Here is a 12,820-nt window from a genome sequence, read left to right as displayed (position 1 = left end):
AGGCTGAGGCTGCGCCGCGTCGGGTTGTCGCGCCGCGCCGGACCATGGCTGCCCCACGAAGGGACGTCCCGCCGCACAGGGCTACCGCTGGGCGCCAGGAGCAGGCGCGCATGGTGGTCACGGCCACGGGCGATGCGCGGGCTGTCGCTCCCGTTCATGTGGGAGAGCGGGCCGTTGCGCCGGTGCTGCCCCAGGCACGCCGTGCGGAGGAGCTGCCGCGGCCAAGGCGTGGCGCGGACGAGCAGGTGATGCCGTTGGCGTTGCGTGCGCCTGCTGTTGGTGGCGAGCTTGCGCGCCGCCCTGCGCGCGCGGCCTGCGTCCTGCCTCAGACGGTGGAGATCGACGCAGCGGAAGCCGCGCTCTCCAATGCGCTGCTGGCGGTGATCGTGGGGGTGCGCCGCGCGGTCACCACGGAGGAAGTTTCAATGGCGCTTGAAGACATCCACCGGCTGCCGCCGGGGAGCTTCTCCGTCCATTGCCACCGGCCGGAGGATTTCCTAATCTTCTTCGCCACCAAGGAGGACCGTGACATGGTGCGCGAGGAGGTGATCGCGTCGACGTTCTTCCGCTTGTTGCTCAGGCCGTGGGCGCGCCGCACGCACGCCGCCTCCGGCGGCCTCTGCGTTCATGCGGAGATCGAGGTGGAAGGCGTCCCAGCCAACGCTTGGAATCTCGCCATGGCGGAGACGATCCTGGCGCCGGCAGCTTGGGTTGAACGGCTCCACCCGCTCACCAGGAGCCGTGCAGACATGGGGACTTTCCGCCTGTCGGCGTGGTGTTTGGGTGTTTGGACCCTGCGCTCATCCCACGGGAGATGGACCTGCACATCGTCGAGCCTGACGAGCCGCCGTCGCTTGAAGATATGGCAGCGCCGGCGCAGGCGGTGGTGCCGCCGCATATCAACACGCTCGCTTACCCTTTGCTCATCCACGTGACGTCGACGGTGGACTTCCGCCGCAGCACGCCGCGCCAGGGCTCGGGCGATCGCGCGGTTGATGGCGACGGAGGCACCCCGGCGTGGCCGACGCGCAGGCAATACTCGTACCCTAGGGGGACGCCTGACGTTCTCCCAGGAAGCGGAGGCAACGGCATTGGTGCTGCTCACCCTCCTCCTGCTGGGCAAGGTAGGGGAGGCCGTGATGGGAGCGCACGGACGCTGTCCTCCGGGGCGATCGTCGGCGAACCTGCCGTTGATCCGCCACGGCGCACCAAGAGGAGGAAGCGTGGAGGGCGCAAGGTCCGTGAGTTGAGGGCACGCGCCGCTGCTAAGGACGCTGGAGTTGAGACGGTTGATGGGTTGGCTGCCTTGGGCGCCGATGATGGGCAGGTGATGACCGCTGGGAGCACCGCCGTCGCCGCGGTTGTTGAGCATGCAAGCATCGACGATGGAGAGACAGCCGAGGGCGCCGGCGATGCTCGCGTGGTGCCTGCCGTCTGCGCCGCAGTCGCCACGGGCGACGCGCGTGCAAGCTCCGACGATGGAGTGGCAGCCGTGTGCGCCGCCGTCGCTGGAGATGATCGGATGGTGGCCGCTGTGAGCGCCGCCGTCGCTGGGGATGATCGGATGATGGCCGCTGCGAGCGCCGACGTGATGGTGACCGCTGTGAACGCCGACGTTGCGGGCGCGGGTGAGGTCAGCATCGGCGCCATGCCTGCAGTGCTCCATGCGCCGCTGCATGCAGCGGTGGACCCTTCGGTCCATGGCCCGGTGCTGCGGCCCGTGGACCAAGTCCAACATGCACAACGGCCAGTCATGGCCGACGCGCGCACCGTGGTGGGGCCGCTGCGGGACCGCCCAGCTTTTCCAGTTTTGGAGGGTTCTCGGGTTGATTCAAATTTGGCGGCGAAAGGTGCGGTCGGCGAAGGAAGCTTCCGCGTTGGTGCTCTCTCCGTTTCGTTTCCCGCCTCGCCGCAGAAGATTTCGGTCAACGAGCTCCCTTCCCTCCAAAGTCTGGACAGGTTGGCAGGCCCGTTTGTCCCACGTCCGCAGCTGGGCCTGGAGGCCTTTGCCAGCCCAGGTCAGCTAGCTGTGGCTCGCCAGGGTGGGCCGCTTGGCCAGGATGATGTTGGTCCTCTTGGCCAGGACGTTGGTGGGTTGGGAGCATCGAGTGGCTGTCAAGTCTTGGTCCTGTCGACCCCTCCCCCACCGATTCTGGATGCTCCTAGGGTGGAGATGGCCAGCGATGACGACGCGGTCGATGAGGAGATCGAGGCCGACACGCCCCCGTCTCAAGCTAACGCTGTGGTGCCCCCTGCAGCCTCTCCGTCAGTGTGCCGTTTCGCTTCACCTCCTATGGTGTTCCAGAGAGCGCGACAAACGCCTGTACCGAGGGTGCCGGTCCCTGTGGCGCGCCCAAGGACGTTGGGAGAGTTCCTCGAAGCTGCGAAATCGCGCTCGGACGCTCTCCTCCATACCCCTGCCGTCAGACGGAGGTTGGTTGAGCCGAACTTTCAGCCGCGCCGGAGCTCCAGGATCGCGAAGCATTCAAGAGGGATGGATGCTGAGATGAAGGCGGTGCGGAACCTGATGCGCAAGCTTGGCCTTCTTTCTGGGGATGAGGCGCCTTCAGCGGCAGCCCTAGAAGCTTATCACAAGATGTACGAGCTCCCCCTGACGGATGATATGATCGAGGCTATTGCGGAGTTCTACGGCTGGACGCTCTCCTCGATCAGAGGCTGCTCCCCACCGCTGCTGGGGATGACGGGTGGACGCCTCGTGGAGGCCTGACCCTGTCGCGGGTTGCTCGGGTGCTGGATGATCGCTCCAATGTTGTACGAACCAAAGATTTTGGTGGCCAATGTGCGAGGCCTTAATGATCGTGCAAGACAGACGAGTGTTAGGAGTGTTGTAGGTTCTACGGGTGCGTCTATTGTGTGTCTCCAGGAGACAAAACTATCAGCTGTAACCCCTACTATCGTTATGGAAGCGCTGGGCGCGGATTTTGATGCTTATTTCTGCTTGCCTGCGTTCGATACTCGGGGTGGGGTGATTGTGGCCTGGATGAGCAGGGTGGTGCAGCTTGACAGCGCCCATATAGGTGCTAATAGCATCACTGCTAGGGTGGCACCCTTTGGGGGAGAACCTTGGTGGTGGTTGACCTGTGTTTACGGGCCACAGGCGGAGGCTGACAAGATCGACTTCCTGGATGAGTTGCGGGATACCCGCAGGACACACCAGGGCCCTTGGGCCCTCTGCGGGGACTTTAACATGATCTATCGGGCTGAGGATAAGAACAACGGTAATCTCAACCATAGGATGATGGGCAGATTCCGCCGCTTCCTCAACGACTGCGAGCTCAAAGAGATCTACCTGCATGGCAGACGCTATACTTGGTCTAACGAGCATGAGAACCCTACCCTGGTTCGGCTCGACCGAGTGTTTGTCTCGGTAGGATGGGAGGAACTCCATAACAGCTGCACTTTGCGCTGCTTGGCGACAGTGGTGGCGGACCACTGCCCCCTCCTCCTTGACTGCACCACTCAGTCAAGGAGACGGACGAGGTTCCAGTTCGAGCGATTCTGGTTGAAGCTCGATGGGTTCAGCGAGGTGGTTCAGGGTGCCTGGGGAGTGGTCCAGGGTGACACAGACCCCTTCAGGAGTCTCACCGCTAAGCTGAAGCTCACGGCGCGCAGGCTCATGAGCTGGAGCGATAAGAAGGTTGGATGCGTCAGACTGCAGCTCATGATAGCGCGGGAGGTTGTGCCGAGGCTTGACATAGCCATGGAATCCCGACAGCTATCCCCTGATGAGCGTCGACTCCGCGCGCACCTCAAGCAAGGTTATCTGGGGCTGGCTTCCCTGGAGAGGACGATGGCCCGCCAGAGGGCAAAGATTGCCTGGCTTCGGGAGGGGGATGCCAACACAGCCTTCTTCCACCAGCATGCGGCATATAGGCGCCAGAAGAACGCGATTCACAGCTTGAGGGTGAATGGCGCGGTTACCTCGGACCATGCGGCCATGGCTGAAGCTACCTTTGCACACTTCGAGGGCCTGCTCGGCACTGAGGTGGGGCGGGCGCACTCGCTGAACCTGGACTTCCTAGACATGCCCACAGAGGATCTCTCCGACCTGGAGGTGGCTTTCACTGAGGACGAGGTCTGGGATGTCATCAGACATCTGCCTCCGGGCAAGGCCCCCGGGCCTGATGGGTTCACGGCGGAATTCTTGCAGAGGTGCTGGGGTGTGGTCAAGGCCGACTTTATGGCGGCCTTTGACAAACTTTACACGATGTGTGGGCGCGGGTTTCAAGGCCTCAACCAAGCCTTGATAGTCCTGCTGCCCAAACGCCCAGATGCTGCAGGGCTGGCTGACTACATACCGATCAGTCTGATCCACATCTTTGCCAAGCTGGTGGCAAAAATTCTGGCCACTAGGCTGGCTCCCCGGATGGAATCGCTGGTGGATCGCAACCAATGCGCCTTTATTCGCAAACGGTGCATCCATGACAACTTCATGTTGGTCCAGCAGACGGCCAAATTCCTGCATAAGGAAAAGGAGCCGAGGGTGATGCTTAAGCTAGATATCGCGCGGGCCTTCGACTCAGTTTCCTGGGGATTCCTCTTAGAGGTCCTCCAGAAGGTTGTGTTCGGGCCGAGGTTCCGGGAGCTCGTCTCCCTTCTACTGGCCACGGCCAGCACCCGGGTGTTGCTCAATGGCGAGCCAGGCCCCCCGATCTGGCATCGACGGGGACTGAGACAGGGCGACCCCCTGTCGCCATCGCTGTTCGTGCTGGTGATGAACTCGCTCAACAAGGTGCTGTCGAAGGCTACTGAGTTGGGCATTCTGCGACGGCTGGCGTGGCGGGAGCTTGCGACGTCCGTTTCCCTCTATGCGGATGACGTGGTGATCTTCTGCCACCCGGATGAGGCTGAGTTGCGTGCGGTTCGGGACATCCTAGGGCTCTTCGGAGAAGCTTCTGGCCTTCGCACCAACTTTGCTAAGTGTTCGGTGTCCCCCATCGCCTGCACTGATGAGGAGGTTGTGGGCGCTGCGGAACTCATGGAATGTCAGCTAGCGCCTTTTCCGGTGAGATACCTTGGCATCCCCCTTTCCACCAGGCGGCTGTCGACGGTGGCTTTCGACCCACTGTTGGAGAGGCTCGCTGATAAGCTGCCAACATGGTGTGCCTCGATGATGACGCGTGCTGGACGCTTGACGCTGATTCGCTCGGTGCTTGCGGCTATCCCGCTTCACCAGCTGATGGTGCTGGGCCTCAACGAAAAGACGCTCAAGCAGGTCAACAAGATCCTGCGAGGGTTTCTATGGTTGGGCAGGGCAGACGCCAGCGGAGGCAACTGCCACGTGAACTGGGCTAGGGTGTGCAGACCGCTTGCCCTAGGCGGACTTGGGATCCCTGACCTTGCACGGATGGCCACTAGCCTTAGGGTGCGCTGGCTGTGGAGATTGCGCACGGATCTGATGAGACCGTGGCGTGGGTTGGACATGCAGTTCTCGAAGGCGGAGCTGGACATATTTGCTGCCTCCACCGCCATGGTGGTGGGCAATGGAGAGTCCGCCCTCTTCTGGGAGGACCGTTGGGTGGATGGCAGATCCATCAAAGAGATGGCGCCAGAGGTGTACGCGTTGGTACCTAAGCGACGCAGGAAGGTGTGTACGGTACGTGAGGCGCTGCTCGATCGCGCTTGGATCCCCGACATTGCAGGGGCGCCAAATGCCCTCGCAATGTGGCAGTACGTGCAGCTATGGGGCAGGCTTCGGGAGTTCCAGCTTTCAGCGGGAGATGATAGGATGACTTGGCGATGGACGGCTGATAGCCAGTATACCTCTCATTCCTGCTATGAGGCCCTCTTTCAGGGAGCCATCACCTCAGCATCTTGGGAGCCAAACTGGAAGTCCTGGGCGCCTCCGAGGGTGAAGCTCTTCATTTGGCTGGCCTGTCTGGACAGGTGTTGGACGGGTGAGAGGCTGGCGCGTCGGGGCCTTCCGCATGCGTCTAGATGCCCACTCTGCGATCAGGCTGAGGAGACCATGACGCACCTTCTCACAGGGTGCTCTTTCTCCAAGACGATCTGGTTCGAGGTCCTCTCGTGGATTCGATCCACCTCGGGACCTCCTTCGGAGGGCGACTTTGCGGAGTGGTGGTCGCTGGCAGTGCGTACTACCCCTCGCCAGCTGCGCAAAGGTACCTCGTCGATCATCATGCTCACGGCGTGGTGGATCTGGAAGCATCGGAACGCTGTGATCTTCGACAATGCACAGCCCTCGGTGCCATCCTTATTCGGCGACATCAGGACTGAGGCGCGGCAATGGGCGGACGCAGGAGCCCGGGGTGTTCGCCTTCTTCTCCCCTAGAATAGGGTCTCTTGTTCTTGGGTTGAGTTGTAGTGCGGAGTGCTGGCCCACCACGGGGGGCATGTACATATAAATCTTCTTTTCTATCAATGCATCGAAACGCAAGTCCGTGAAAAAAAAATGCTACAATACAACGGTAAATATCACACATAAGCACTGCCGACGAATAACTCATGTAAACAACAGAGATGATGTTCTGCACTAACCTCGTTGGAGAGGAAAGGAGAGGCCGCCAATGACTCTGAATATCACGTAGTATTAGACCGCCGAAGCCGATGATGCGTGGATGATACTTCAAAACGCGGCAGCCAATGACTCTGAATTAGAAGTGTTCGGTCCTGGGGCCTGATGTACTATTGTCAGTTTTGCCTTGAGGTACTGCCATTGCTGCAAAAGGCAACAGCAGACCCTCGGAAAGAAATTGAGTCTGTCGAGGCTGCCTGAAGTTCTCTAGCCATCCATCTGAAAATGTTGTCATACACCCAGCTCACAAGAAACAAAGCTCCAAGACATTTGCAGATATCCATCGTTAATCCTGACAAGAATGGAGTGGAACCACACGACCCGCTTTGTATGGAACCAAGTTCAGTAACCACACGATCCTGACAAGAATGTAGAAGAACAAAGACATGCGGTTGACGCATTTCCTCGAACAGACAGGCTGCATCAGAAGCGCGCCGACCAACTGCCGTGCCAGCGAGAGCGGGAGCGCTCACCGCAGCGGGTGCCGTGGTTCTGGCACGGACAAGACATGGGCCGAAAGAGACTATCGCCGGAGTCCCGGCCCAGCTTGGAGGTCGCCCTATGGCGGTGGCCGGCGAGGCCGATCAGAGCAGGGCCATCGAGAGTCCATTTTCCGTTGGCATATAAACGACGGCATCCCGCCCGCCTCTTGGACGTAACAACCTCAACGGCTTTTCTCCTTCTACAACTCGACTCCTCCATCGCCGACCTCCTTCGCTTCCTTCGCTTCCTCCTCTCGGGCGCACCGCCATGGCCTCCTCGTCCGGCCCGAGCTCTTCCTCCTCCTCGGTGTCGACCTCCTCCTCCTCGCCGCCGGTGCAGGCCGACTTGGTGGGTGGCGGCTGGGAGTCTGCACCCGCGCCCGCGTCATGGGTGGAGCCAGCGTCCACGTCTTCAAGGCGTCGTCGGCGCCAACGTCCGCCTCGCCTCGCCTCCACCGCGACCCCTAGGCCCCACGTCGCCGCCGCGCCCAGGGTCCCCGTCCCCATCGTCGCCGCCCCCGTGCCCGAGGGCGGCTACGCGTCGCACTCGTTTGAGTTCTGGAGGCATAACAGGATGACGCCCGCGGCTCCGACGACGCCCTCGCCTGCCCTCAGCTGCTGCTCGCCCGCCGCGCTTGACGGGTCTTCCTCGTCCTCGTCCTCGGCGGCGGCCCCGACGACGCTCTCGGAGGCCCCGCTCATCACCATGTCCTCGACGCTTTCCTCACCGATCTCCGCCACCAGCGACGAGGCCTCGAGGGAGATCTTCGCACCCCTGTCTAGCACTTCCGTTCCGCCCTCGATGACACTTCCAGGTCCAGGAGCTACTCCCCCGCTCGGCTCGATGGCTACTTCTGCGCCCACCTCCTCCGCCGTGCATGCGCAGACCAATGCTTCCGCCGCCACCGACGAAGGAGGGCCTTCTTCATGTATGCCTCCTTCTTCCAATCTTGCTCCTATTTTTTGCGAATTGTGCTTGTTCTTGCTTTCTTGGAAATGCTGGGTAGCTTTCTTGGTCGATGGGTAATGCAGCAGTTAATTAACGCGAATTCTGAATTAGTGCTGATTGAAACGGTGACTGCGTGCGCGTGCTGCTATTATTCCACAAATGCAGATGCAGTGATGCCTAGTGCAGTAGTGCTTGATGCAGCTTCATGTCTTCTGTTAAAGTCGATTTCTCGGTGCTACGGTGGATTTGTTTGCTCAATTAGTAATCCGCGTCTTCCGTTCCATTTTCCCTAAGCCGGCAGTTCATTTTCAGATTTTCAATTGGAACATGGGGTTTAAGTAACTCGACAGTAGCATGTTGAACAGCTCTCAATTGTGGCAGCAAATTGGGGATAGCTAGCACTAACCTGATCACTAGTTCGTTACACGAAAATGCCATTAATTGTTCTTGTTCTTGTTCTTGCTGCGGCGTGTGAAGTGCATTGCTAAATTCAAGTGTTGATGCAACGTAGATTATCAATTCAAATCGTCGTTTTTTCTTTGCAGTGTGAAAATTTTAATTATGCATTTTTTACTCTTTGCAAACAAAGCTATGCAGTGAAAGCAGAGGATAAGACAATTCCAAGTATTTATCCCCATCACTCATTGTTTATCTGTGGAGTAGGGGAATCCACTGCTCGGCTGACTGTTTCAGTACTTGCACATTGAACTGCCTGTTTTAGTATTTGCATATTGAACTGCCTGTCTTATATCCCATCTTGCAGATCCTGCTTGTGCTTCCGTTTTCCGAGTTGAATATACTCTGTTAGAGTAGTCAAAATAAAGGTTGCTTTGTTAATTTAGATGTGATTAACTAGATAGAGGAAGTCTGTAACGTAATTTAGATGTGATTAACTAGATAGAGGAAGTCTGTAACGGCTAAACCATGGCAATTTTACTTGCTGAAATTACTCTTTCATTCGGTATAACTTTATGATCCATGCCAATGTTTACTTGTATGCAAAATTGAATGCTAATGCGCATCCATTAGCAGCTTCTGGCCCTTCGGTGGGGCTGCGATGGTGGGGGAACCAGATGCAGGACGGTGGTATTCAGGAAGACGATGAAGCAAGGACTTTTGAGTTAGTGATGAGTGTTGTAGGCTTTGTTCTTGAGGATTGACGATTCTTCAGCAGACACAGATACTAGCATTGTTCCAAGTCAGGGCATGAAGTGCAGATAAACATACCAGCATTGTTCCAAGTCAGGGCATGAAGTGCAGATAAAAATACCAGCATTGTTCCAAGTCAGGGATGAAGTGCAGATAAAAAGACCAGCATTGTTCCAAGTCAGGGCATGAAACTATCTCCGAATATTGTTCGTACATCTTACTGTTACTTGAGGTGAAGTCAATGCACAGGATTATCTAGCACTATTGTACAAAATTGGAACACGTTTTGTTGGTTTGTTGTTGCATGAATCGAATTAGCTGATGAATGTTCCCGTGTTGTTTCTGGATGTCCCTGAAAATATGGTTGTATATGCATCAACAAATTTTGCAAAAGGCTGAAGGTTTTAGGGTATCAATTACTGATCCCATGAACGTTGATTGCAGGGCTATTGTGCACAATCCACCTTTGGCTATCCTTTATACTTGTGTTTCGATAGGGGAAATTTAGTGCAGTGTTAGCCCGGGGCCACAGACTGATTTCTCCGCTGCTGCATAGACACGAACAGAGGGCCGCCGCTCTTGCAGGCGGCCCTGACCTCGCCGGCAGTACCCTGTCAGGCCGCCACAGCTGGTTGTCCTCGTGGCCATGGCACTGGATTCGCACTAGGCATTTGTTGATGCAGTATGAAATCAGAGTTTTGTGTGTCTTGTTTATAGTACTTTTCTGATGGTAGATTGATAGCAAACTGCACATTTTATTACTTGAGAATATATATACAGCCAGAACAAAAGAAAAGAAAAAAGACCAAATGCATCTCTTCCTTCAAAGTTCATCTGCACGTACAAAGACCGGGTTGTATGCATTTGAAAAACCAATAATTTTGACACACCCAGATACTCCAAGTAACCCAGGCTATGATGGATGAAGAAGGGCTTTTCAATATTTTCTCCAATTTGGTGCCTCCAAAAAGAATTCCTGGACATAAGTAGTGCAGCAGCTTTGTGCAAAGTTACAGGCAAAGCACTGGTGTTCCTCTGTTTCTAAATTAGCTCCTTCACATAGCACACGCTGATAGGAGGATAGTTATAAGAGCATCTCCAACAGACGCGCTAAAAGCCCCGCGCGGCAAAAAAACCGTCGGTTTGCCGCGCGCAGGCGCTGCCGCGCTGCTCCAGCGGAGGCGGGAAAAAGGCGCGCGCGCTAAAAAAATTGCCGCCCGCGCGCTTTCGCGCTATCCCGCGCGGGAAACTTGCCGCGTGCGCTGCCGCGCGCGCTATAAACACGCCACGCGCGAACTAGTCCAACTGCCACTCCCTCCACGCGTCTGTCTCCCTCCTCGCCTCTCTCCCTCCCGCGCCGCTCCACCTCCGGCCGCTCCGCCTCCGACCGCGCCGCCTCCGCGAGATGCCTCCGCGCCGCCGCCCCTCCTCCGGTTACCACGGCGTCCGGGCGCGGCCGAGCGGCCGGTTCGACGCGGAAATCCGCTCCGGCGAGGAGCGGATCCGCCTCGGCACGTTCGACACCGCGCACGAGGCGGCGCGGGCGTACGACGCCGTCGCCTGGCGGCTCGGCCGCTCCCGGCGGACGATGAACTTCCACGACGTCTTCACGCGGGAGCAAGCGGCGATGCTGGCGCCGCCGCCGCCGATGATCACACGCGAACAACAGCGCCGACATCGGGAGCTGGAGCAGCGCCTCCTCATCGCCGAGCGCGACGAGGCGCTGCGCCTCGAATGGGCGCGCCGCTTCCCCGAGGACGTCGCCGTCACGGAGGCCTTCTACGCGCAGAAGGAGGAAGAGAAGGCGGCGATGAAAGCGAAGAAAAAGGCGAGCCGCGAGAAGCGCCGCGCCGAGTCCGCGGCGAGGAAGCAGGCGAGGGCCGAGGCGGCGGCGAGGAGGAAGGAGGAAAAGAAGAACGGCGCAGGGCCATCGACCATCGTCCTCTCCTCCTCCTCCTCCTCCGACTTCCACTGGACGACGACGTCGACGCAGGTGTCGGACACGACACTGAGCAGCTCCGACTTCGACTGGGAGTCCGACGACGGCGAGGAGTAGTTTATTTTAGTATTTTCGTTTAAATGTCGTATTGTATCGTGCACTTTTAAAATATATTCGTATTTTCGATCATATTTGCATAGTTTGTTTGATGAATTTTCAAAAAAAAACCGGTCGGATTAGCAGTTTGTGACGCGCGCGCTGCAAAATACAGCCTCTGCCGGAGGTGCGTTTTTCGCACATCAACGCGCGCTGCAAAATAGAGCCTCTGCCGGAGGCAAATTCGCTATGCCGCGCGCCAGCGGTATACAGCGCGCCCAATCACCGATATAGCACGCCGCGATTTAGCACGTCTGTTGGAGATGCTCTAAGTGTTTGCGCTGTAACATCTCCCTTGTTTAGTAGCCAGAGAAACACCTTATGCTTAAGGTGATAATTTTCAAAGCCATTTTTGTACAAACCGGAATTTCCTTGGGTGTCTTCAGAGAATTTACATAAATAATTACACGAGCGAAGCTCATTGGACATACTGTGACCCTGAAGAAATATTTCCAGCTGCTGAAATCATACACAAGACTGTTCGAGAGTGGCATGTGAAACAGAACACTGAGACTTTCCGAAGCAAAAAGCAGATGTTTGAAAACAATTTGCAGCTTCTGATTTCCCAAATCCTATCGCGTGAACGTGCCATTTGTGGCACGACTCTGATTTTGCTCTACTAGGCCGGCAACAGCCTAAAAACAACGGTTAAAATAACCCATACGTAAGACACAGAATTTCAGTTCACTGGATCAAGAATTACATTTTGTAACCTTTTTCGTGAAAACGCAAAAATTTGTGTTTCAATGCATTGATAGAAAAAGAGAGTTTACATATTTACAAGCTCTAAATAAGCTCACGTACCACCATACTGCCGCAGGATCAAGGCACTTGAGCCAACCACTCCAGCCAAGGTCAAGATCGAGCCTCTCACCCATCCAGCAGGGATCTTAGCATGCAAGACAGATAAAGAACTTCACCTTCAGCGAGGCCCAGGAGTGCCAGTTAAGCTCCCAAGATCTTGAAACGATTGATCCTTGAAAAAGGAGCCCCTAGCAAGACTTGGAGGAATACGGGCGCATCCGTCGTCCAACACCAAAGGGTAGCATCTGGCCTTGCCGAGACTTGCATGTCCTGTACCGCGATCTAGAGCTAACTAAACCATCAAACGGTTCACTCCTCATCCGCCCCGACCCTTAAAAACTCGGACTCCACATAGTAACTCTTGGGCGGCCAGTATTTGTAGTGAAGAATTTTTATAGGATAATTAACATATACTCAGCATATATTTAGTCTAAATTTTTAAAAAGTTGCGCGGCCCATGACTTGATTTTGCTTCAATATAGCTCCGTCTCCATAGCTACAATAACCTACTATAAAGTAGTTAAAAACTTAATGCTTTGGACACAATTTGATTTGACATTTGAAGATGGTATGTCTATGTTTGTTTATACAAAAGTATTCACAAGAGAATATATCATATATTAGATCCTACGTCTAAACAGTAAATACACAAGACAAAATTTGGTTGTTCAAATTCATGCATTCATCGCAAAGTTGCAATTATGGCTATGGCTATGCGATGCAATCATGCAAAATTGATATCACTACATCCATATGTAAAATCACTTCATGGCTATGGTTTTAAA

General features: G+C 56.1%; 1 protein-coding gene across 1 annotated transcript; it reads left to right on the top strand.

Moving 5' to 3' along the window:
- Positions 1–10,541: 10,541 nt before the first annotated feature.
- Positions 10,542–11,192, top strand: LOC127339524 (uncharacterized). The gene is made up of 2 exons (XM_051365365.1): positions 10,542–11,009; positions 11,130–11,192. Exons 1-2 carry the CDS (start codon positions 10,542–10,544, stop codon positions 11,190–11,192), a joined length of 531 nt encoding a protein of 176 aa, XP_051221325.1.
- The last annotated feature ends 1,628 nt before the right edge of the window (positions 11,193–12,820 follow it).

This window comes from Lolium perenne, chromosome 3 (genome assembly GCF_019359855.2).
Source record: "Lolium perenne isolate Kyuss_39 chromosome 3, Kyuss_2.0, whole genome shotgun sequence".
NCBI lineage: Eukaryota > Viridiplantae > Streptophyta > Magnoliopsida > Poales > Poaceae > Lolium > Lolium perenne.
This window is presented reverse-complemented; position numbering and strand designations above follow the sequence as displayed.